The sequence below is a fragment of the Augochlora pura genome, chromosome 8 (assembly GCF_028453695.1).
Source record: "Augochlora pura isolate Apur16 chromosome 8, APUR_v2.2.1, whole genome shotgun sequence".
Lineage (NCBI taxonomy): Eukaryota > Metazoa > Arthropoda > Insecta > Hymenoptera > Halictidae > Augochlora > Augochlora pura.
In genome coordinates, this window is record NC_135779.1 from 4092867 (window position 1) to 4120239 (window position 27373).

The 27373-nt window shown below is 42.2% G+C and overlaps 2 protein-coding genes across 3 annotated transcripts in view; both read right to left on the reverse strand.

The window, feature by feature from the left end:
* The window catches only part of E23 (ABC transporter G family member E23), a 174600-nt gene extending 152930 nt beyond the window's left edge, over window positions 1-21670 (reverse strand). The window contains exons 1-2 of one of the 2 annotated variants that reach the window (XM_078188872.1): window positions 20625-21670; window positions 14878-15675 (exon numbers count right to left, since the gene is read on the reverse strand). In XM_078188872.1, the coding sequence (XP_078044998.1) occupies window positions 14878-14990 (113 nt within the window). In that variant the 5' untranslated portion in view covers window positions 14991-15675; window positions 20625-21670. Of the gene's footprint in view, window positions 1-14877; window positions 15849-20624 lie in introns of those variants that run through there. The other variant, XM_078188873.1, reaches the window with a different exon arrangement.
* Window positions 21671-22139: 469 nt separating this feature from the next.
* Window positions 22140-27236, reverse strand: LOC144474350 (ATP-dependent DNA/RNA helicase DHX36). Its single transcript, XM_078189106.1, has 15 exons — window positions 26829-27236; window positions 26400-26561; window positions 25650-26213; window positions 25382-25571; window positions 25142-25316; window positions 24903-25051; window positions 24735-24831; window positions 24471-24663; window positions 24133-24397; window positions 23778-24070; window positions 23286-23712; window positions 22997-23205; window positions 22836-22918; window positions 22665-22756; window positions 22140-22595 (listed from the first exon to the last, which is right to left on the reverse strand). Exons 1-15 carry the CDS (start codon window positions 26884-26886, stop codon window positions 22442-22444), a joined length of 3111 nt encoding a protein of 1036 aa, XP_078045232.1. The 5' UTR covers window positions 26887-27236; the 3' UTR covers window positions 22140-22441.
* Between the last annotated feature and the right edge of the window lie 137 nt (window positions 27237-27373).

The following is a 27373-nucleotide window of genomic DNA, read 5'->3' on the forward strand; positions in this document are numbered from 1 at the left end:
GTCCACAACTGTTTCGTACGCTTCCCGGCGATCTCTTTCCCCATCTAATTTCCATGAACTTGCAATTTATATATGACGCTCGAATCTGTCCAGATTGCCTAGCAGCGACAGATACTGTCATCCTTGGTTCAAATGTCTGATTCACTAATTTGCCATTTTCCAGGATATTTTTAAATATTCGGAACACCGCGTGGCTCTCACCTTCTAAGCGAAGGTAGAATTGCTTTATACACTTTACAGAGGTTCAAACGTAATTTCATTTATTTATTGTCGCCGATTTAAATACGATTTCTTATTAATTTCAAGCATAACTTTGGACGATTAAAAACGTTACGTCAATTTAATTAACGAGAGCGAAACAGCTATTTTTTTTTTGCTTTCCGAGAAATGCATTCGACTATGGTTCAACAACGTCTGCATCGTTTCGATCTGTCGATCGAAAAGCGAGTTCAATGATCGAGACACTATTCGGGTAGAATCTTCTCGTGCGACTTTCGCGACGCGCATTTTCGGGACACCGGGTACGCTGGAATCGGTCGGCAAACCGGGATGACAGATCGCGAGTCGCGACTGCGAAAAACCAGATGAAAAAAGAGAGAACGGAGAAACCGGCGAGGGAACGGAGAAGAAAGGGAATACGAGAGAAAAGGATGAAAAAAACGCAAGCCGAAGAATAATGGGAGTCGGTCGGGGCTCGTTATGATTACCCTAAGCGCAAACAGAGACGGGATGCCGCGCGATATCGGTATTGGCGAAAGAAGCAGGAGGGAAATTAGAAGAAGTAGAAGAAGAGGAGGAGGCGGAGGAGGAGAAGACGGTGGAGGAGGAGGAGGAGGAGGAGGAAGAAGAAGAAGAAGAAGACGAAGGAGAACCCTCGGGGTCTCTTCTCTTTTATTCCCGGTGCGTATTCGTATGAACGGGCCAACGACAGAGACCGAATACCAGACGTCAGAGTGGTGGCTGTGGTGCGAATGTAGAGACATCCGATGACCGTATGCAAATCGCATCCTTGACTCGGCGAATGCAAGTACATAACACGGACGTGTACACTCCGTTAGGCGTTGGTGTATATACCTGCGTCAACGGGCCAATGACCGGCGCCGTATTCCTTTCTCTCTCTTCCTCTCTCCTCCTCTCTGTTTCTCTTTACTTCTCTCTCTCTCTCTCTCTCTTTCTCCCTCGTTCGCTCCTCGCTCCGACTCCGCTGGTTTCGTCTCTCTTCATCGACTGTTCGTCTCCCGACATCCACCTCTCTTTCTCTCTCTTTCTCTGTCGCTCTTCGACTCGGTTCGAGGCGAGGGGCACTCGAAACGAGCAATGGAAACTTTCTCCCTCGTTCGTGATATACAGGGTGGTCCCCGCGCAACTGGAACAGGTCGGACGCCTGTTCCACCGCCGCGATTCGACTCCTGAGAAATCAATGCCGGACCTGCAAGGTGAACTGTCCGAACTGCGCCACGTTCTTCCCCGTGAAATGACATCCACCTCCTGTTCGCCGTCCCTTATCCGATTACTCCTTCCATTGATCAGAAAATGACCGATCGATCGTCGGTGGCCTTTTGTGCATTATACGAGGATCCCTGCTACTGGGTCCTCTGCCCTATCGTCTTCGTAGGAGGTCGGATGCAATAACATCGTTTAGCGTTCTGATGACGGCAGCCATAAAATAAATCAAGATTACAACCTACGACCCCTTTAAGTTTCCTACGATGAATATATTTTTCTATACGGAGACGACAATCACCGAGAAGATGTAATAAAAATTAAACGTCTCTATCAGGATTCTGACTCGTTATCGCAACAGGGCTAAAACATAGTTCTCTAAAAACTTCTATTTTATTAACCGATTATTACCAACAATGTATTTTTAAAGGTGCCGATTGTACATAGATTTTTCTGAAGACCTTAATGAAACATGTGGACATAGAAGTTAGTTGTGAAAAACTTTATATTCGAATAAGAATTCTTGGGTCCGAATAGACCCGAGGTCCGAGCGATGATAAGCAAATCGAGCACGGACAATCTGCTATTTCCCCGTATTATAGCCACGTCTATAAAACGATGGAGAACGGCGTCGACGACCATGCTTTTCCACCGATGAAGATGTAAATGATACTGTTCACCTCCTTTCCGATTTCTAACCCTCCGGTTTTTTGATTCCCGTCGACGAGAACTTTTGAAAAAGGAGGGAAATAAAAGGTTCCTCCTGAAACCTCGAGATTCCTCCTTGAACGCCGAGATACGGACGCCGCGCGCCGTCTCGTTTCCCCGAGGATACGAGCCACGGGTATTCCCCGTGACTTTTATGCCTCGTAACTTTGCCCGAGGATTAGGACTCGCCTCGCGAATATTCCCCCGTTTCCTCCCTTTTCCCTCCTGCATGCATCCTACCCGCCCACCTTCGCGTACTCGAGGGCAGCGACTAGTACCGAGGTGTACAGCGCTCGCAGTCGGAAGCATCTGGGCCGCGAGCCAATTTTCCTGTCTCTCGGTCGAGAGACTCACCCGGTACGTAAAACCCTGAAAAGTCGATCTCGTTTCATCGGTGCGCTACGTTTTTGTCAATGACCAGAGACTGGGGGTTCTTCGAACGAGCAATTAACTCGGGGATTTGGACGAATTGCAATCATTCGGCCTGTTCTTTCCCCGGGAGGATCTTTGAAAGTTATTAGGCGTTATCTGATCTTAAATAATGATAATAATGTATATTGTGTGACCCCTGCTTAGAATAACTTTGATCGATTGAAAATAATGCAACAGTGTTCTTGAATTGTATAAAATTTGTCTAGCATTAATGAATAAAGAACTGCATTGTAATGGTAGTGGCTGAGCATTCGAATGAATAAATGAATTGCAGAAGAAGTCAAGAAATCGACAGCAACGATTGGCATTGATGAGTAATCGGTTCAAAGAGTTATAACAGTCATATAGAGTACGATATGCTCCTGCGGAGTATCGCAGAGGCGATCCAAGAGACATCAATCCAAGTCGAAGTGAGAGGTTATCATAATCATGGCACAGGATTGCCATAGGTGTCTCAGTGACACAAGATGCATGCCTCGAGAAGCTGTCAGTTACGAATTATTTGGCCACGGCTTGCGTTTGTTTAGGAAACCGATGTCCGATGCTGCCTCGAGATTTCCAATCGCTTCGCGCGACAGGTAACATGTCTTAGGATAAAAAGAACGAGGAAAGCGCGGACGTGGTCAGTGAATGGGCCGGTAGCCGGTGGTTATGAAACCGCTGACAAAAACCGTCGAACCAATCGGTTTCACAGTCGACGACAGGGCGACTCGGGCCCGGTGCGATATCGGCGAACAAATCGTGTCATTGTTTCAACGGCGTCGAGCATTGTGAACGCCGTTCGTATTGAAAACGCGCGCGCTGCGTGTATCGGACCGAAGAAACTGGGACGGCAACAACCGCGATAACAAAGAAGCGAGTGCAACACGCGCGGTGCAACTATATTTTATGCACGGATGTATAATATAATATAATCACGGCCGCCGGCGATAATCCTCGGAAAATAAACGCGACGACGGCCGCTCCTCCGCGAACGTCGTCGGAAATTATGCTCGTTCGACGCGAAACTTCTACGGTACTCGGGGTGCGATAAACCCCTCGAACCGGCATCTGTATTGCAACTATGCTGATTAACAGTTTTCCTTAACGCTTGTCACTAATTCGTGTATGCAATCCCCTTCAAAAATAGTTTATTTTTTCTACTATATTCTATCGCGATCAAGTGGAAAAATAAGCGAGTTGTTGAAAAGAGTCGACCGAATATAAATCGAAATAAAGGCACGACGAATAAGTCGAAAGAGGAGCCTAGTCGCTTAGCAAATTTTGTCAAGTATGATTACCTGTTTGGTAAAAGGCACGACAAATATAACGAAGAGAGATACCGAGCCTTCAACCGAGAGAATGATCGCTCTCGAGAAAATCAACCATCCTGTACATCTGTCCGACCGCCATCAGGCAACTGTCGTCTCCGCAAAACGGTTTCCCGGATAGGCGAATTTCGCTGGAATTCCTCGCGGTATGCTCGCCGTCTACGTGTCCCGTCCGGACGAGTTATTAACCATGAATTTGTTCCACGTCTACGAGAGAGAGAGAGAGACAAAGAGGAAGGGAGGGGAGGGAGAACGATGAGTCCCCCGTCTTTCACCCCGTGAATAAGAAGCGTCTCGAACAAAAGACAACTTCTCCGCGCATTGTTCGACCTGCACCTTGTGATTTTCAGACGACCCCGTCTCCCTTCTCTCTCTCTCTTCCCCTCTCTGTCCCTGGTCCCTGCTATTCCCCATCTCGACGTGATTCGTCTTAAACGAGCCATTTGCATTCCTAGCCCCGGCCGAGAGAGCTGGTCTGATTTAAGGAAGAGAAATATGACTTTTTTCCTTCCTTTTTCTCGTGTTGGGCTATCCCAGCTTTTCCACGTATTGGGAGAGCCCGAAAGGTCTCGTTCGTCCCTCTGTTCTCTTTAGAACGCGACACGTTTCTTGCATCAAAATGATTCGTCTAAGTCGCAGACTCTGCGAAATATAATTTTGGTCGACGAGCTTGAGGATTGCTCGCTGGTCGATGTAACGTACAGAAAGGGTTTATACCCGACAGAAGAATCGATAAACAAATAACGCCAGTCGCACACAGGCTGAGCCTGCGCGAAAAAGAAGAATTCAAAATTGTCTCTCGGTTTTCATTTCAAAGATGCTCGAGCTCGAATATTCGAGCCGACGAGTCTGCACACGGCGAAACCTTTCCACTTGACGCGAGTACCGCTTTCGGAATCGATTATTCAGTGAAACGAGAATGGGGGAGATCAGAGTAAAGTAAGAATGGAACGAGAATGTAAAGAGATTAATTAGAGAATAGATAGACGTTGTACGGAAGTCTTTTAGTTTCGCACACACCCAATGGAGACGGCACTCGAGAGCCAGAGGATAGCCGAGTCGCGTGGGGCAGGTCAGGCGTCCTCGGTCTCAGTCTCAGGAATGATTCATTTTCGGAATGGGTTCCGTCGGGACATTCGCATGCGAATTGTGTCCGGGGGACCGGCACTTCGCAGTCCCTCGCCCCCTCCCCCGCCTCGTCTTTCCCCATTCGCTGGAAAATCAGGAATCGAGAGGAACAAGGATGTTTCGCCCAGCAAAATTCTTCGGCTTGTTCATCGTGAAGCAGCATAATGAAAAATAAACAGAACAGACCGAGAAAATTTGCGAATAAACACCAGATTGCAATGTTCATTGGCGCCAGTCCCTCGAAATAGGCTAATCAACCGACGAGGTATTTTCAGCGAAGAAAATCGCTCTCTAACGAATTAGCCGGGTAAGCGGGTCAGTGTCACTCTCTCGGAGAAATCATTCTCCGTGCCCTTCGCTGCGAGCCACGCTTCACAAAACTATTAAAATTCCGCGTAATCACGTAGTGTCATCTGCGCTGACCATCGGAGAAACGAATCCAAGGTGCGGCCTTCTTCGCCGAAGCGGAGGCCACTTCTTCAGGCACAGAGACGAACTTTCCTGTCGGGAAATCGAGGAACAGGCTGGCCATTTTTCCATGACAATTTTACGGGAGACATCGCAAGAACCATAAACGATAAACCAAAAATCTCTGACTTTAGAACTGACAGATTTCATTTTTATCCTCCGATGACTAAACTGTGTGTCTAAGAGAAGCTCGATAATTGTCTTTTCACACTCTGTTACGCCAACCACTTCTAACATTAATTACGTGAAATGTTGTATTTTATTTAATTATATTAAAATTGAAAAGTTAAGTAGCACGACATCAATTGCATGTTCAGTGCTCTTACGTTTTTTATTTCATTAAATTATCGTATAAATTATTGAGTCTTGTGGATCATCAATTTTCAAAGATCGGTAGACCAAGTGCCCGAATTCGGTTTCCGTCCGAATCCGCAGCTAGAAAATGCCGCAGAGAAAACGACGGAAAACTTCAGTCGACACCGGAAAGATGAAATCGAGACTGAAAGACGAATTCTCACGAAGTCGAGATCGAAATTCGCGTTGTTCACGCGCTGCCGATCGGTAGACTGCCACGCGCATATAAATCGCCTAGAATCGGGACCTGCATCGTTCTTGAACCTGCATCGATGTTTCTATTTACTCGCGGCGCGTATCCAGCTTTATAATCAGAAGTCCGGTCGCGTTCGTACAATGTAACCCGAGCGTGGCGCTCGGCGTTATTTTCAAGGACCCCGGCTTTACCTTTCCCCGCGAACTATTATCGAAGATCCAGTTTTGATCAAGATAGTTCCTCCCGGTGCATCTTCGAGAGCGTGGCGTCGAAACGCGGGCTTTGTTGTCTCGTTATACAGGGTGTTTCATCAACGAGTTCTTCGCCTTGCTACTTTGACTCTTCTCAGTCTCTAAAATATCTTTAACTGATTTGAGATGAATTTGACAATAGTATGGTATGGTAAAGAAAATTTTTTGAACCACTATTACCATCTGAAAAATCTCAGAAAAATATATTGGGTGCAATGCCTGAAAAATACGGTCCCCTTCTATCATAACAGCGCCACGTGAATTTGAACGAACTTTAGACCCTGTTACACATTAGAGATAGAAACTTAGCTTCTTTGATCGCACTGGAGAAAAAAAATTCGGGTCTCCGTAAACTTGTGGTTTCTAGCCTGTAGATTAGTTTAGAAAGCTCTGACTTTGATGGATCTCTCTATCGAGGATTCGAAGCGAACCAGTATCACCCTATACGCGCGTTTAACCGAGTTACGCTCGCGTGTGTTTCGCCAGTTTTCCAGAGGAGACGCACGCGTGGCCGTGGTACGCGGCAGATACATCGTCGGACTTATTATGGCTAGGGGTATGATATACTACAGAGAACCGGCGCGCCGGCCACAATTATTTCTCGTTCCACGCAGGTGTTTGTCGCAACGTTTCAGCCCGTGAATCTACCAGATTTCACGCCGCGACGATTTTCTGCGTTCACCGGTGCTGCGAGCGAGCAAGCCCGTAAATAACTCTTGTCGTTCAAGCGTATCCGGAAACAGGCTGTTAACCATGAAACCCGTAAAGAAATGGCTTCTATACCGATTTCATAATCGGTAGAGTCCGCAGAGAAACGTGGCAGGGGGACACGCCGTGGCGTGGCGGCTCGAGTCGACCGATTAATTACTTCCTTTTTGCAATTGCACGGATAAGAAAGAGTTGCTACGATCTCGTTTTATCGGTCTCGCGGTTTCGAGACTCGCCGGTTTTCGGACTGGAATAATTATGATTGAGAAATACAGGCAGACGATCATTCATCGCTCGTAAATCGTTCGATCATGTTGTCGATCACCGTGCGAGCCCGATTACTTGGGCAACAGCTGTTCGAAAGCCGCTGTTCGCTCTACTACCCCAATCTCTCTTACGATCAAAACGATCTAGCATCTTTAGTGTAAAATTGATTTGACATTAACGATCGAACTTAAATGTTAACAATTAATAGAAACTTTTGTCATAAACTCGATACTTCCGACAACAAATGACAATAATGTTTTTATTCTTCTTGTTGCAACTGATGCACAATATACAAAATAATTAGAATGAATAAAACAAATGCAAATAATTCACGAATTACCGAGAGAATTTTAATAAAATGACTTTTCCAGCGTTTTGGGGGTGAATGGCCCATTTCACGACCCTTTAAATTGAACCGCCCAAGCAAGATCAAGGACCCGTTCCTTGAATGGTGCCCCGTAGAGCAAAGAACGTTTCCCATGGTCGTTGTAGGCGAACAGGAACGGCTTCACGGCGCGGAAAGGAACGATAGAAGGCGTCTCTCTCTCCGCGAGCAGAAACTAGGATGGAAGCATGCGTTACACGGTCGCGTGTGCACACTTTATACTCGTCATTCCGCGGTAAATTAGACGCGAAGCTGATAGGGGATTCAAGGCCGCGGCACGCTGCGAAGGAGAATAGCGCATTTTTCTAGGCTATTGATTGCGTCTACCGAATATAGGGTAATATTCAATCTACTTAATGGCACGGTTGCCTGCGTGCACCGTCCTCGATTTCATCTCACCGTCGTCGTCGTCGGCCACGACGCTGGAATACCGGGCCTTCAAGCTCCTTTTTTCGTTCCACTTCGAAGCGAAATATCAAACGACGAGAGCAACAACCGTCGGCGGTACGATTTCGTCCCGTTTCCTCGGCCACGCAATTTCTATTAGGTCATCCCATAAGTTCAGAAGACGACGTAGATTCGTCTAACGATTCTAATGTGCGGACGGATAACTGAATATTTCAATATGCCGGTAACACCCTTAACAGAGTCGTCACCCCTTGAAATCGACAATTATAACCGAATAAGTCATTTCAACGATTAAAAAACCTGCCTCGGGAACCGTTCATTTGCATGGAGATCCGACGAGCATTGATAATACTATCCAACAAATTCTCGTCGAGTCTCGGGAGATCGGTTTCGCGGCGCGATCGAGCTCGATCCGAGTGAATCACTGGACAGAATTAGTCAGAGCCTCGATCGACTGGTCGATTCCCCTGCTCGCGTCCGAGCATGTATATCAGGACGGATCGAGCAATTCCGCGGGATATCTCGATTGATCAGCGTACGGACCGGTGGAAACCGGGCTTTTAACGCGATAGAAGCATGTGGACGAGCGAGAAATTCACGCGTTCCGAGCGAAAACGTGTCCGTTTCGCGCCGCTCCTCTCGGGCTCTGCTACACCTCAGCCCGGCTGGGCTTAGCTCGGCTCGGAGCCGCGAGCAGCTCCATAAAAGTCTCTCGATAACTGGGTTTCTCTTGCCGCGGCGTTACTTCTTGCGGCGTCGCATTCAAAACACGATCTCCTTTCTTTTTCGCTTGGGGAACGGGGCAAAGAAGGGACCGTTCGCGTGCGTTTTATGCAATTCCACCGCGTCTAAAGATACACCGGCCACTGTCCCGCTTACGGGCCCCTCTCGTATTCGTGCGCGGCTGTGAAAATTGCACCCCGGAGAGCAAACATCGCCTCAACGAGAACATGAGATCTCTTCATTGGCCTCGCAACAACTGTCCGGACTGCTTAAAGAGACCTCTCGAATTTTTTATCTCTCGATCACCGAAATTATTCCGTCGTTTACTCGTCCGTATTATCATACTAACAGTCAACGAACGTGCTCTTTCGTCGATTAACTGGTGACTGTAATTTGCCCTGTTCATTTTTACTTCGTTCTTCGTCCGATCACGAGAGAATTTATCTTTAAAAAGCCACCCTTGTCCAATTATAGCTGCGAACGACGAGTATACCCGACTCGCAACAAATATATTCGTGATATTACGATTAAAAAATATTATGAAATGTAGTTGTAAGTGTCAGTCACTTTCGCATGCTTTACGAAGGCTGTCTTTACTCTGGCAACACGATCTTATTAAACGCAAACGTAATATAGTTAATGTCCATTCAGCGTAGGTTCCATTTTCTCTGTATTACAGTAGAACCTTATACTAGTTCATTTTTACTTTCTTACGTAATATCGTTCGTAATATTGTTCGTTTCCTGCACGTACTTTCGCACGTTTATGACTTTGTATACATATGTGAAGGAGTTACTCCCATTAAGTACCAAATGAATAAATAAATACCTTTTAGACTTATAGAACGATACTGAACATGTGCGATTAATAAAATCTATACGTCTCAAAGAATTGTTCTATAAGTGGTTACGGAGCCAAGTTTACAAAGACGAAGACGAGTCGACGTTCAGGACAATACGCGTTCGCGAGGAAGCTACGACAGGCCAAGTTTCTCTGACACTCGCGAGACCTCGAAATCCACTATCGTCTAATAAACGGCTTTCCATCGGACCCGGAAACCTCGAACGTCTAATATCCATTAAGCCTGTATCCGTCTACTCTTTTCCCTATCAATCAGCTAATGACCCGTTCGACCCGGCTGCGGCGCGCACGCGCTCCAATTTCCCGGCCGATACCGGGGCAAGGAAAAAGGAACGAGAGACCCGCGGACAGGATCGAGAGCTTGTCCGGGTTTCCCGCGATCCGAATAACCGAAGACAAAACGAACAGCGGCGACGCGAAAGGATTTCTAACGATCCGGCCGTTCCCATCGGCAGCCGCGGCGCATCTCCACGCAACGCGCACGCCTCCGTAACCTAGAAACGGCCTATCGAAAGAAAAATCGGTGGTTTCTCCTCCGGTGAAAAATCGAGTCTTCCGCCTCGGTCTCGATGAGACCGTTCCAGTTTCCCATGCGTGACCCACTCGGAGGCGATCGGGCGAGAACCGGCCGCGTGCGTTTCTGCTGACTTTGCCGTCAACTCTCGCGTTCTTGCCACCTGGTGAACGGACCACGCAGAGGAAGGAAAACCTGCCCGGACACGCTTCTTGCTACTTTTCCCACCGTTTCTAAGAACATTTTTCATCCGCGGATATCTTCGGCAGTTCCTGTTATCCACCCCCTTTCTATGCCGCGGGCCATTCTATGTTACTACAATAGAAATATACGAACATAGTTTTTTTTCTTCGGTATTCGTTTACAAGTATCAGTAAAAGATATAGAAGTTGCTTCGAGTTTAGAGCATAGAAATATACAGGTACGATATTTTGTTAAGTTTTCCTTTCTGATTGGTAATATATCCCGATCTTCAAAAGGTGAATTTACTCGTCAAACAAGATTGTTCTTGGCTTAAATCTCGAATGCAGGTGACGTGTCTATTTCGAGTCAGAGTTACGAATGTTCCATCTAAATTCTAATTTTGTGAAAGTCATTTATAACGATTCGTTATTACCATTGATCCCAATAAGTGGGCTGAACTTGACATTTGATGAGAATGAGATGAGATTTACAAATATACAAATAGAAAACGATGGGAAGATTCGAACGGATCTAGCTGTGACGTCTGTCTCGTTTTCGTGCAGCTCAACGGAGTTTCTTCTATCTGTGTTATTTGCACGCCGACTCGGTGTGTAATAAAGTCGTGATTATTATTACTATTATTATTATTATTATCATTATTATTATAATTATTGTATCATAAGTAACGGGGTTGTTCCCAAGGTTGACTCTAAAAACAAAATAACCGAATGAGAGTGAAAGAAAGGCGGGAGGAAAATAATAATAAAGCGGGCGGACCCAGGAGCGAGTTTGAATATTGATTGGCTGGTAGCAGTAGGCTTGATAATGCCCGGCCAGATAAAGGGGAAAGTTATCAGCGGCGGAGTTTCTGGAGAAACAAAAGCGCGGTCGTGATTTACGAACGTCTTCCTCGAAAAAATTACAAGAGCGTATGTGCGTGTGTATCCCTGGGTCTCGGCGACGATAAGGTCGTGCTTTCTTCCATCTATTTACAGTTCTCCAAGAGACAGTCCATTATCAGGCATTGATAAAGAATCAGTCGCTAATCGCGCGGACTCTCGACGCTCTGCGAAAACTCCGAAACCCGCGGCTGCTCTCGTGAAACTTAGCGGTCCTCGGACAAGCTTACCCCCGTAAAAATTCAAGGATTCCGAGATGATTTTCGAACCGCGGAATCCCGAACGAATCGCGGTCCAGATAATCGAAGGGCACGAAAAACGGAAAGTGTCGACGCGGTTCGCGGAAATGATAAACTGCATTTCAATCGGGGCGCATTCCGTGTCGCGCAAGACGGTGGATCTTCGTTTCGAAAGCGATTCCCAGTATCGATCACCGTATCCCGAGATTTCGAAACCCGATTTCATCGATGGAACCTTACGGTACCAATTTCAGTGTCTCCGGTCCGTGGAGCGCATGCGGTGTCCTAGAAAACATTCCCCTTATCCCTAGCCTTCGACTTTAATCACTTCCAGTATTTTAGCTGTCATTAATGACGTTTTAGTGCTTCTAGTATCAACAGCGTTACAATTTTTAAGGATGTACAGAAGTTCATAAAGAAAATCTATTCTAAAAGCTTATAGCTTGAATATCCGCTGAAAATCCATTCAATTTCTATTAATTTATAATACAAATTCATTATATTTTATATCACCCTCATTTGAAATCAATCGACTGAAATTACTATTAAAAAGTTGCCACAACTCAAATTTATAATAACTATCGAAATTGATTAAATACTAGCACAACCGAGTGCTTGAAGTGGCTAGTTTGCTTTGCCTTTTAGAAACAACAAGACTGCTTTTATCGAGGTACTGTACGATTTTTCTTACGTCATCTTATAGTCTAAAGAATGACCTATGGCACCCATTACGAAAAGGAAAATGGCGGCGACACGGAGATTGTATACCAATTATTTCTTTCACGATAAAGAATATGTCGAGCAGTTATAATATCGGACTTGGCTGTGTCCTGCAGCCATTTCTAGCTCGTTCATCGCCCGTGAACCGTTTCCGACAAGAAGAGGGAGGATCTCAAAGAATTCAGCAGTGATCGGTAGCTGCGTCGCAAAAGACAGCAAAGTGGCGATCGCGCGAATGCCTGGGGAGTCTGGGTCGTATATTTTTCAAGAAGCGCGAGTCTCGCGGCGGGCTTAACGAATCCGCTCGTCATTGTTTGGCCATCAATTGGTAGACAGAACAAAGACTACGGGGAACGTACAAACAGCGGTTCTTGTACGCAAACAGCTAGTAGAGCTGCGCGCCGACATTCGTTAAATCTCGCCCGCAGGATAAACAACCGTATAAATAAATTTGTCGAGCAGGAACGGACGATAAAACGGTGACGCGGTGCAACGACCAACCGCCACCGATAATTTCGATGCGTGAAGCAACGTGCACAGCTGGCTCGATCGGCCTCGATTTTAAACCCCTGACGGAAATTAATCGATCAAACGAACTAACCGATTAAATTATTGATACATTCGATGCGGCTATATTCGTGATCGGCGATAAAGCCAAATCTAATGAAAAAATTACTGATGCATTCAATAAATATTCATGTGAACAGAAATATTTCGTGCCCGCGAATATTCGAACGTTGAGAAGTCGTGCCTACGTGTGAATCTTCTTTAGTCTCAACGATTGGTACTTTTGAATTTCGCGATGATGAATCTCTAAAGTCTGACGGTAACGTTGGTAACTCGTTGGTTCCAACTTAAAAACGATTGTTGCAAGCGTTATTAAATCTATCGCCGAATGAACGAAAACAGTTCGAGTTCCCCGAGTCTTTTCGAGTTCTCCAAAGAACGCGCGCCAGCGATATATTTTTTTACGACGGTGACGATAAGGGACCTAAGCGTCGCCTCGGGGTTCTTTCGAAAGAGATCATCGACTATCAGTCGCGATAAGGGATTTAACAACCGTGCGCTGAAACGGCCACGCTAATTACACTGGTTTTTCCTTCTCTGTTCTCTTTGTCTGGCCCTAATTTATTTTGATGTATCTAATCGACACGATTTAGCCACTGTACAAATTAACAGACGCTGATCCTATCGCTTTCCAGTGAGAATTCGTTGATCGAGCAAGCCGGAAATGCGTTTCGGGCTGCTGCGAATCCAGAACTTGCGAGCAACAACTTCGAATTCGAAACGGTTAAATTTAGAACTCTACGAATAAAATAATGCGCTTGCCCAGGCTCCGAGAGCTAGAGCTTATTTTGCATTCTTCATTTAGTGGATCGGATGGAATACGGTTACGAACGATGATTATACTCGAAAGTCCCTATTCTTCCAATGCACGTTGCATTCGAAAGTAAAGCAACGTCTCGCATTGCCGGATCAAAGTAGAACGAACAGCCTCGAGCTGCCGAGAAAAAGCGACAATAATTAATACGGAGTAAAGTCTAATGAAATACTAGGAATAATGATTTCTCGCGTCTCGAGTTAACTAGATGATAGTATAAATGCACCATCTCTGTACTGCGATTAAAATGCAACGGAAGAAGGCATAAAAGCCTCTATGCAAATCGCGGCATTATTATTAATCGTAATACACGTTTCAGCTACCGGAAGTCTATTAATAGATGGTTCGATGATTAAACGAATAACTTGTCCGTTTACGAATCGGGCTTGCCAGAACATTAATTTTTCATATTTGAAAGATTAAATTATCACCGGCAGACGAAATGTTAACTTTTCCTCGCTGATCCCTGACTTTTCCTTCTCGTAGATTCTTTCTTGTCGTGAAATTATATAATTGACGGGTAACGGATAAACTGTCAACGCTTTCGAATCTAATAGTATGTCTTGTTTTTTCTACAAGTGGACCAGTCTGAAGATTTATGCAAAGTTGTTTAATTTTCTGAAATGATTAGGAACGGGTTACGGTTATTAACGCAATTTCCAACTTTCAATAATATTACTCAATCATGGTAGCGTTAAGGGAATGGAAACGAGAACGGGTCAAATAGGCTCGATGGATACGGCAGGATTGACAAAATCATAAAAATTTGAATAAAACGCGCTTAATAAACGAATCATAAAGAAAGAGAGTCAGACGTATGTACAAGTGCTGTTGCATTCAGGGCTAATTTAATAACAAACCAAAAAAAGAAATATGCACGGGGTTCGATTAAAATGATAGAAACATTTTACCCATAGAACATGTATCAAATAAATTCTGAATCATAGTTTGTATCTCTTCAAACATTCTATCCCACGGAACGATCATTAAATAAATTCGAGACCATAGCTTGTATTACTCTCATGAAACCATTTTCAATGATTATTTATGAAACGAATTCTAAAAATAATTCCTTCCATGAGAAAAACTCTTGAGAGAGTTTATCAAAGGTAAGATTTCTTTCCAGAAAAATTCTGTAAATACAGAAATTTTCTCTCTTTGGGACTGGAGTGATTCTATTAGCAGGATAAATTCAAAAACCAAAGAATGTTTCCGGTATGGTCGGAGTTTCCATGATTTGATCGAACCCCTGTGCAGGAAAAAGAGAGGATAGAACCGATGAGAAAGCAGACAACTTACCTGGGAGCATTGATGATTGGTTGTCCCATTGCCCGTGGCTGGCGCTTCTCGTTACTGGGAAGGCGCAGGTAATCTTGGTCGCCAAAGAGGAACAGATCCTTTGAAATAATCATGTCCACCGTGTGGTTGCCGGTTATAGCTGCCCGCCTCTCCCGCTTATCTTTCGCTCACTGGCTGTACACCACTGGCTGAACAACGCGCTCTGTTGACGAGAGCAGGACGGGAAACGCGTACTGAATAATATTCGCACTGTTGTCCCGCTGCCTAAATACGTCCAAACCGATCCCGACCGAGCAACAAGATGATGCACCGCGACGTGAGACCTGCCGCCGGCGTCGTCGACGATCGTCAGCAACGGTGCATTTTCGCCAGCGATCGTTACTGTTTGCACTACTATCGCTACCGCGATTCGACGCCGATGATTCAAAACGATCGCACCCGGTCGCGAGCATTAAGTCCACGGTTTACTCTAGGATCCGTCTACGCTTCTGGATTGTATCCACTCTTCAATGCGTGCGTCTTCGCTTGTGATTGTGGGCTATGGCCTGTGTGTGCGTGACAAATGGTAACACGACGCTGTAGACGAGGAGAGAATAATCGAGACTTCGATGATTTCGCAGCAAACGAGGAGAACCGTTCCCTGCTTCGGCGTTGTTTGCTCGAGTCTCCTCCCGAGAGACCTCTTTGGTACGAATGATTTATCGCGACAGCGTAATCAAGTTCGAGACTACACCGCGATCGCTGGATCTCCGGATTGGTCGGCTACGAAAGGTAGAGACGTCTTCTCTCGTCCGCTATCTGGAAAAGAAGAAACAGGATTTTAGTCGGCCGAGTTGCTATGGATTCTACGATACGAGAAGAGAACGCTGCTGATCCTAGAAACACCAGGGCCTCACGCTTAGCTTTATCAGCGTACGTAACTACCTTGTGAAGACGATGGATCAGCTTTTTAAGTACCATATTACCTTAGAAGGGTTCGTTGAAAAATAGTGTTACTTATACATTCTCTACGTTACAGTTGACGTGTTAACAGGATTTCGTTGAATATAGTGAAAAAAGTTTTTGCACAAGGGTTGAAAGCTCCATAAAGATTTCGATTCTGTCGGAAAAGGAAAGATCGTGTTTCAGTTCGCTCATGATAGAGTAAACTTGACTGCAGTAGCGTGCGTGTTATAAGTTTAGAATTACGAGCTGTTTTGTTCGGTGTTCCTGCCCTCCTATCCGATATTCTCGCGTAGAATGCAGCCTCACGGCTCGCGACTCGCGACGAATGCCGCGAATCCGCGGGCTGTGGCCACACACTGCCGTTCATTCATGATCGCCTATTACTACCGGCGAAGGTAATCGTGTCTGGTAGTGTAATTCGTTACCGTTGACGAGGCTAGCAAAAACAGGACGAACGTTTCTCATCCGTGGGACTGTTATTTTCAATGCTGCACCGCCTACCCTCCTCCCCTTTCCTTCCTTTCCTCTGCCCCTCGAGCTATACGGATCAATGGCACAAGTTAGTCGGAAATCGTTGCCGATGATGGGACCAGTTTCATTGTAAAGTAGATACCTGAGAGTCGAGATAGGCGGAACCTGCGTTCTTCCGCTTCTACCAGCTCCAACAGACCGCATGTTTATTAAATTCTAACTTCGCCACCGTGACTCTTAGACCGCTATACGTTTATGCGCGTGAAAACTCTGATTACGCCCAAGTGTTCCAATAGAGGGTTCAAGCCAAGATTAAACTGTCCTAAGCATCCTGAGAATACAGAAATACACGTATATGTACGTAAATATATAGGTTACCTATTTTCGTCCAACTTCTACGAGGCTACACATCGTCGAACTGGCTTCCGAATTCTTTGCATAATCAAAATCGCCGACTATCAGCCATTAGAACGGCTGTTATTTATCGACAAGATTTGTTAACCGTTTAACCGTGGTTCGCGCGCATCGGAAACGAAGACAAACATGGCGGGTGGGTTCGGTGGGGGCGGGAGGAGCAGGCAGGGGGAGCTTGAGTGCAATGGTCGTGCACGTTGCGTTTGAAGCTGACGAAGTAAATCGAGCGGATATACGCCGCGCTCATGAGAACTCGTCCCATATTTACATCGCGCCAATTTTCACCCGCCAACTGTTAAGCATTAGTCACGGATGAGTGGCGTGTATACGACACCGGTCATCACCGCGCAAGATCTCGAACGCCGCGCCCCTAATTAGTTGATTCGAACTAGATCGAAGCGCGAGATTTGAATTTCACGGTCACGCGGGAAGACTATCGCCACCGATTATAATGCGCGCTGATCTACATTATGCCGCAGAGTGCCAAACGCAACTGGGACATTTCTGTATCTTTAAATCTATACGAATGGTGCGATCGCGTAAGTGTATACGAAGTTAAATTCGTTCCGCTATGTCTTTTTTTCCAGCTCGTCACAATTAAGTAGAACACCGTGTAAAGACACAAGGGAAGAACACTTGACCAAGCGACAGGTCTTAGTTTAGTTCATTAGTAATCTCTTAAATGATTAGAATTTCTTAATAAGTGTTTTCATAGTAGACATTTTAAAAGAAAATTATTCAGGTATTGATCTCATGTAGTCACATTTGTCGAGATAGATAAAATTCTAACCTAATTATGTTTGTTGCTATTGCCTAAGATTAATTTGAAACGTTAACGGTAGTACAGGTCGTAAAGGGTGATTTGAATTTCGAGAGATTTCTAAGAAAACATTCGTTGGCAATTGTTTCTACCTGTCGCGTTTCAGACCTCCGTGGAGCTGTCTCCTTCCATTTCCGTTCGGTGACGATTTCGCCAAGCGTGTCAACCTTCGAACGTGAAATTAGTACCAATGAGTGACGCGACGCTGGTGCACGTTGTATCAACTCTCATCGCAGCGCTGTGATCGAAATCGAGAACATTGAGGAAGGTAATGGTACAGTCGTGAAAATAGTACCGTTAATTCCGCGTGTCTCGACGGTTTGATCATGGAAGACGACTAAATAAACTAGCGCGTGTACAAAACTTTATTACTGCTTGTTTTTCTGTCTTGTGCAAGCTCAAACTTTGTTTACGTCGAGTACGGTCGATTTGAAAAATAGATTACCAACATCGATTTGTATCGATACGTATACTAACTTGTTTTACCTATATCGACGAAACAAAATTTGCTGAGAAAGAACGTATATGTAATATATCGAGAAAACGCGAGAAAATGTAAAGTTTAAAGAAAAAATACATACGTAATTTCCGAGTAAATTGCATTGTATAGAGACTCTTCTGCATTTACAGTAATACTAAAAATATCTTCAACAACGTACATTTTATCAATGACAATATACGATAATTAAGAGCAATTATCTCATCGAGTGTAGTAGCGTCTCGTATCGCGGGAGCAACGATCTCGTCCATTAAACCGTCAGATCAATGAACACTCGATAACCACAAATGAGATTACGAGTTTGAATTTCGATGGATCGTCCACTCGTCGATTACGTACCCACCACTTGCATCTGGTATTTATAAATACGCTTCGACGAATCTCTCTACACCTTAGCCGAAGGAGCATTCTAAACAAAACAAACTTGCGCGTTTTTAAAGTCTTTTGTGGTTTGAAATTGTCGCCAGATGCCGTCACCTTTGTTTATATCGATTGCAACGATAATCGTAATAATCGAATGTCGATTAATTCAGTCGCCATATTTAAATCATATTTGTTGAAAGGAAATTTGAAAAATCTTTTTGTTTTTTTTTAACTAATAGTAAATGACGATTTTAATGTAGTAAATAATACACAAGATCATACTTTTCACCACCATCGACACTTTAAGTAGACTTCCTGCACATCCAGGTACCATCGTCTGTTTACTCCGAACATTATAAATGAGATTTGTTTTCGCTCGGATGAGACCATTCTTGTTCCCTTGAATAAACTAATTGTTATGCTATTGAACGCACAAAAAGAGAGAGGGGCGAAAGAAAGAGAAAGAGATAGCAAGCGAATGACAATGTAGGGGGAAACTAATTTGGCACGGACAAAGGAAACGTTACATAAACAATGCAAACGACCGTTTGACAGTGCGGCCGTGTGACTTAACTTTTTTCTGCTACCTCGTCGACTAATTATCTCGCAATCGACAAAAACACGTACTTATCCTGATTTACTTGATTAGAATATGCAAGCCAGCCTGTTGGATCTGTTCCAAAGTGAAGTTATTCGATTCAACGTTATATCGACGTAATCGATATTTCCTGAGCTTTGAAAATCAAACATACACCTAATCGAAGTAAGTTTCTGTCGAATAAACGCGCCATCATAACATTAACACAAGTAGGATTAACAACGCACATGACATTTTGCATGCTACGTGTGCATCTTTTACGAAAGAACACCAACTTTTCATAACTCGCAAGTTCAGTTCTATCGACAAGAAAAAGAAATACAGATTAGTCATATAGCAACAGTCTTTGAGGCCGTGTTTACACAATCCTTATCCAAATTTCTTCCTATCCATCTGTCCCTGTTTTTTAGTTTAATTTATCCGAATTTTCGGGCCACAGAAATAGAAACAGAGAGACCACAATGATAAAGTGTAGTTGACTCGTGGCAAAGTCTGCTATTCCTTGATTAGATATGAAATTAGAGACTTTACGAGCAAAGTACCAAAGTGAATTTTCTTTTGAGACGACGATGCCAACAACCTGTGCCAAATTTTGTTATTCTAAATCGCTAAATGATACAATATTATTAAATATTTCGAATCGAAAATTCAAAATCGAATACAAATTATAATTATAACGAAATAACCCCTTAATTAAGTATTATTGTGAAAATACGACGGTTGTAATATCTACGGTAGGTAAGGTCAGCAAATTGATGGCGAGGTCATGACAAGAACGAACCTGTCTCTTTCGGTCAGTAGTCCTTGCCGTAAATTTTTAACGGTCGTCTATCTGTTGTCGATAAGATCATCAAAAACGTCACATAAATCGCTTCCATAGAGCTGCAATTTTCGATTACGAAAGTATTGTAAAAACGTTTCGTTACATACAACCGTGAAGAAGCTAAGAACACGTCCCACAAACCCACCTTTAACAGCGACAATGTACTAGTTGTGCATCAATCAAGATGCTTTCTTAGAACAAGTCAGTGACGTACAGACAACCTTCAAACGAGAAAACTCTGGTTGCTATGAATGGCCTTATGGCCTTGATAACCCCTAAACATTCTTCCCCGATTTCAAACCCAAATTCAAAACGCGTTGATCGAGAATACGACATCAATCATTAAGCACCGTAAAAATGAAAAATTGGGTTGATTCAACACTGTAACTGCCATCCATCGCGACAATCTTTGGGAACAAGAATCCCTGAAGGGTTGGGGCAGTATAAAATCTCTGAAAACCCAAATTTTCTTAAAGATCAAATCAAATGCGATAGAACTAAGCTTTCAACCCTTAAGCGTAAACCTTCAAATAATAACATCAATATACATTAAATAATTATCCATACGAATTTAAATAGGATCGTGTAGTTTTGCCGCATATTTTGAGAATCGTTGGTGCATTCTCGAGATAATAGACTTTTTATAAAATTATCTGAATATCGAAGAATTCGATTGTTCAAATCGATTGGTTGCGATCGACACATCAGTAATAAATCGATCTGAACTGGACGGAATGAGTCTTTCGCGAGACGACGAATTGCGACAATAAAATTGTATCATCGTTGAAAAAAGGTTCGTATAGACTTCTCTTACCTAAAAAGCGGCTTTAGATTCCCAGTGTTGTTCGTCGTTATCGTAGCTTCGATCGAGACCCGTTCTCGATCGTAACCGGGAGCACGAAGAAAATTTCAGTAGGTCTTGGGTTCGACGTTAGCCGGTATCTTTGGCCTCGGCGTTCTCCTCCTCGTAGCTCCTGTCACACATGCACTGTGCACCGGCCACGAACATGCGGCCATTGCGCGGCGCGCAGTCAATGAACCCGCATTGCTTTTCACCCGGAGTCCCTCTGCGTTTTTTTCGTCTTCCCTGGTTAAAGCCCCGCACGCACTATTGCCGGCCTCTATCCGCGGATCTTCGGCCGCACACTCACGACATATATTCCGGTGGCGGTTTTGCACGAGGAACACCCGACCCTCCCGGTGTCACTGGCTCTCTTGCCTCTTCCTGCGCCGTATCGTCCCTCTTTCTCCCCCTCTCTCTCTCTCTCCCTCTCTATCTTTCTCTTTCACCCTTTTTCACTCTCTCGCCCTCTGTATACAGCTATGTATATATATATATATATATGTATATACATATATATGCACGTGCGATATATATATACATATATATATATATATACGTATATGTAACTTCTGCACGCGCGTTTGTGTGTGAGGGATACGCGGGTGCGCACGCGCGTGTTCACGTTTCTCCTCTGCTTTCGCACGTGTATGTACGTCGTCACGACGAGAATCCCTCTCTGTCTTTTATTTTTCTTTCTCTCTTTCTTTTTACCTTCGTACGGTCGTTCAGTGACCCACTCTCTTTCTCTGTCTGTCCGTCTGTCTCTCTAACACCGATTCACCCCAAGGGCTGTGTGACTTTTCACTAGATTTTTCCTCTTCTTCTCTGTTTTCGCGACCAGCAATCAACCAGCCTCGAAACCAACGAGATACTATAGAGGGTAAGGGGTGAGCACCCTAGACACCGGATAAGGGAGAGCGCAGTGCCGTATCACGCGCACTCGCACGCACACGACTGACTCGTTACTGGAGCCTCGTGTCCCCCCCGAATGAATCGACCACAGCTTCGCGACGCGACACTCGCGGCGGTCGGATGCAGACTGAATCGGACGCTACGTGCCCCGCTCCTGTATTGCCGGAACGTCCCTCCTGTCCACCCTCCCTTCTTTCTCGCTCATTCCTCTTTCTCTTCCCCCTATTTACTTCTATCCACGGTGGCTATCAGCTCGTGCCAGACCCCAGGCTCATTTTTACGGACGGCGCGCGAACGCTCGCTCGGACTGCCACGGGGGAGAAGCTTTTTCTCTTTGAGCTCTCGGCTAAGATCGCTCATCGGAGAAACTTGCTCATTTTTCGCCTCCTCCACCTCTTTGCTGTTCTGATTCCACAAAAAGTTCTCTACAGTCATTCAGAATCATCTACTCCGTATAAATTTTTTAATAGGTACAGAAACTTTTCCAAGTAATTTGTGTTGTGAATAATTTCTGAGCTTCCGCGATACTACCTTTGAGTCTGCAGAAAGGATTTAAAAAAAAGAATTGTCAAATTTTGAACAAACGAGATTTAATGTAAACTGTCTGACGTATCGATTGCAACGTTTCTCTTGTGATCATTGACCTTTGATAAGACCACAATTTACAAGTTAATGTGACAAAGCGATGTCCCGTCGGTACTTATGTCATACAGTGAGTAATGTTATATAAATATTTGTCATATTTTCTTTAAAGGGGAATTGTCGTATAACATATTCGAATATGATATCACTTTTACAATGTTACTGGAATTAGTTTTAAATTAACTTAATTATGTAGACGAGATCAGTCCAAGGATTCGGTTGATTAAATACAATTAGCGATTCACTCTATTACAGTGGTTATAAGGGGTTTCAGAAACCCAGCTATCTTGTTCACATAATACTTCTGCTTCTTCCTCACTGTCTTTGTCACTACCTTTAGAGATGTTCAAAGTCACCTCTTCCTGGCAAGCTAAATCTATAATTGCGCTAAAATAGATAAACCATATTAATATAGTTTAATATAATCATTATATTCGTTCAAAATATAAAACTTACTTTAAAAGTTCACCTTCGTAGCTATTCCATGCTACTGTTCCTGGATGTGTTATTTTATACTCTAGTAGGTTGTTAAATTCATTTTGAAGGTTCTGCGATTATAATACATGTAAATACACATATATGTCTTTAACAGGTTTTCTATTATACAAATATTTAATTCATTCATACCTGAATAAGTCGCGCAGTTCTCAAATCACATGCAATCTTTTCAGTACTCGTCAAACTGATATAATCAACCCCTTTTTCTTTCGCTATGGAAATAAATACAACTATTAAGTATGCTTCAATTAATATAATTTACAAACAAAGTGAAGAAATATGAATCTTACTTATCTGTTTGTTTGGAGCAGCAAATAATAAAATTGGAGCGGTTACAAATGTGGTATCATGCAAGTACGTCGATGAAGATCGCTGTTTCGTAAAATATGTAATATAGCGACTAGGAAAATGGGTAATTTTATGATTTATACTTGACGGATGTATGACAACTCTATTATCCTCAGGAGTCCAAAGGATTAGTCCATGTTTCGTAGCTGCCCTAAAATTAATATTCGTTCGTTATATATTTAGAAGAATGTGTAATTAATTGTTCTTTGATGAATTGAAAATCATATATACCTTACTATTGCAATATTCGGATATAATCCAGCGCATACTATCGCTTTCACCAACTGAATGTTATCAGAATTCCTGTTAGCATTTCTATCCCTTGGATTATCAGTTTCCAAAAATTTCATTTCATATAAATATTGTGTGAACTGAGTTTTCATTTCAGAAAGAAGTTTCAGAGTGTTTAACGAAAGAAAATACTCCTTACAGAAATTACTAGCGTTTCTGTCCCTATAGGAACACTCGAACCTTCTTAAAGCCTCGGCAAGTGCAATGTGATCGCTGTATTGATTTATACCGAGTTCAAGTTTCTTTTCGTTTGCTTCATTCTCTTTTTCCAAAGGACAGTAGAATGCATTCTTGAACGATAGACTTGCAGCAATCGCGAATATCGGTTCCACACAGGAAAATAATGCTGCCCATATAATCATCTTACCTATGATAAATAAAATATTTCGGACAATTTATTAGTGACATCATTGAAATATAAAATAAATTCACCTGTTCGTGGATCAACGGGCAATTGTGCCAAGTGATATCCTAATGGAGTCAAGTTTTCCTCATAATCCAATGCATTTAATGTTGTAAGTAGTTTTAAAGATAAGTCTACAGCTTTTGGAAGAGGAGGATCCATGACACAACTTAGAAAAGAACTAGCTTTCCCTAATTGTAGAATTTTGATTTGCAAAATTACCGTCTCTAAACGTGTTGTAAGCATTTCTGGTAACGGAAATTGTTCGAATGTCCTTTCTCTAGCTCTTGTATAAAGGTGATAGCAAATGCCAGGCTTCACTCTGCAACAAAAAATGTATGTATATGAAATGAAACAAGTCGGTGCTAATTATTCTCACTTTACCTGCCCGCTCTACCCCTTCTTTGTTTGGAATTAGCTAACGATATCCATTCAGGTTTCAAAGTTTCAACGTTTTTATTCAAATCAAACTTTAGAAACTTCATTTTGCCGCTGTCAATCACGTAGACTACGTCTTCAATGGTTATGGATGCTTCAGCAATATTTGTCGCAATTATTATCTTTCGAACACCTTCAGGAGGTTCTTTAAATATATGTTTTTGGTCCACTGTGGGCATACGTGAGTGCAACGGATATATAACATATTGACCTGCGTATAGATAAATTTGTATAAATATTAATATGACATTGTGCTATAGTATAAATGCTTCAAGTATACTTGCTTCGTGGATATTCTACGCCAGTCATCATTTTATGAAGGTACGTTATGTCTTTTATACCAGGTAGAAAAACTAAAATAGCTCCTGGTGGTTTTGTACTACAAATGTACTTAATTAATTTTGCTATGAGTTCAAGAGACAACTCCTCGCTGTTGGGATTCTTAAGTTGTTCAATCACATGTTTTGAATACTTTCCCTAAATTACAACGTGTAATTAATTTAACACAAATAGGAATAAAAATGTCGAGGAATGAAAATTAAACATACTATGAGATTTCGAATATACACATCTCTCATATGCCAAGCATTATCTCCTTTTGTCTCAGATTTTTTATACTTTTCCAAATATTTACTAAATTTAAATCTGTAAACAATTTTCATTATAGTTCTATTTCCTTACGAATCTCTAAGAAAAATTGAAACAAAAAGTCTTACCGGGTAACTTGTAACACATCCTCTAAATAAAGTTCTTCAACTGGATAAGTAAATCCTGGGATATGGATCATTGGACAATCATTATAATATTTTGAAAAACTTTCAGGATTAAGTGTGGCACTCATGAGAAGAACTTTCAAATCCGATCTCTAAGGTAATTATTTTTCGTAATACAAAAATAAAATATTTGAATATATTTTAAAGACATTTATACGCACGCTTAATATGATTTCACTTACTTTTGAAATAATTAGTTTCAATAAAGCAATAGTAAAATCGCTTTCTGTACTACGTTCATGAATCTCATCTAAAATAACATGAGAAATATTATTTAGGGCAGGATCATGTTCCATGTATTTCAACAACATTCCAGAAGTACAAAATGTTATGCTTCCCCTTTCTCTAGCCATAATTCTGCAAGCAAAGGGAAGATATTATATTACAAGTAACAAAGAACTGATAAAAATGTGAAAGCATACCGTTCTAGTCTAATTTGAAAACCGACAGATACTCCAAGTCTTTCTGCTCTCTCAGCAGCAACTCTTTCAGCAACAGATATTGCAGATATCCTTCGAGGTTGAGTACATACAATTCTAGTGATACTACCATTATGATTCAGTATTTGGTCATCCAATATAATCTGAGCAACTTGTGTTGTTTTCCCACAACCTACAATATGATCATAATATTTTTTAATGGCCAAATATTATTTAGTGTTAAAGTTGTAAATGATATACATAAACTTACCAGTCTCACCACTTATTACAACAACTTGATTATTTTTTACTAACTCCAAAATTTCTAATCTCTTCTGATATGCAGGCAATTTTAATCGAAATTTCATCATATTCGCGTATTCTGTTGAATATGATTTCGATGTATGTTCCTGTAATAACTCTTCATCTAAACGATTATTACGTTCTAATCCTGATTTCTCAAGCACAGCTTTCCCAATGTTTTCTTGTATGTCACCACATACAATATTGAAAAACTTTCTCTTGAACTGTGAATCATATATATGACTATATTTTTTCTCTAATATACTATTCAAATTGTCTGTTTGTGCCACATTGTTGTATAATTTATCATAAAATCCTTTTGAGTCATCAAGTACTTTTTCAATGTTATACAGAACATTTTTTGGTAATTTAATGCTTGACATTTGTTTTTTTGTTTGTAATGCCCTGTCTCTGTAATAGAGACCTATTTCTTTCCCTTTTAACCATGGTGGTCTTCCTGGTCTTTCACCTTTTGCATGACCCTCGTGTTCAAAAGCTGAACTTCCAGATTGAGAATTTTCAGCTTTATTGCCTAAAGTTTTATTATCAAGTTAAATTCATGTTGAATGCTTCTTGTTAATAAATTCACTTTAAAAATTCAACTAAAGAAAATTTGTAATTAATTATCACAAATATACTACGTAATATATATTTTATAACTATATCTCATTATATAATTTGTTATCAAAATTCTTTTAACCATCAAATATTGTTATACCTGAAATTTGTCTCTGTGATCGCTCTGCATTTGCTCTGTCTCTATAATAGAGACCTATATCTTTGCCTTTTAACCACGGTGGCCTTGATTGTCCTCCACCTCTTCCCCGAACTTCATGGTCAAAGCGTGAGCTTCCAGATTGAGAACTCTCACCTTTATCCCCTAAAATTACATGTGATTAAGTGATTTACACATATCAGATGATTTTCCTTAGTATTTCTATGTTATAAATCTAACCAAAGAACATTTTCTGTTCGCATAAAATTGAACAAATCTTTGATTTAATGAAAATATTTCTCTGTAAAATTTTCATATCTAGGATGATTTGTTTATAGATTGTAAAAACAGTTATAATTATAATTTTAAATATGACGGAACAACCGGAACAATCAATGCCAACTCTTAAAATTATTCAGGAATTTGACGTACCATGTTTGTTTCGTCGTTGATTCCCATACCCCGAAAATGTTCCATAAGGACGAGACATGTTTTCATGTCATTGAAGATCTTATTAAATTACAATTGGTCCTTGTTCTTCGTCAAAAACTTTTCAATCACTTACACATATGTATATACAGCACTTTGGCTACAGTAGAGTACCATAAATATTCACTGAAAATCTCTATTCACCAAAAATACATATATATATATATCTGAATGTAGCTGTAGCAGAAATGTGTCGCTCACATAATTTTTTAAAAATTTAAATTTTCAAATGATTATTCTCCAAAATTAACATTGGTAATGAATAAAAATATATCAACATAGCAAATCAGCGTTGCTGCAGACGTACGATGTGTACACATGTACATAAATTGTACATGGATACGAAAGGTGCATCCTCACTTTCGTACAGTTTCCAAATATTGTACATACATTAATAGGATCTACTTCTGCATGATTTTCTTACTCCCTAAGCTGGCGCGTACATCACTACCATTTTTCGGTGCTTCCAGTTCGCAGTGGATACTGCC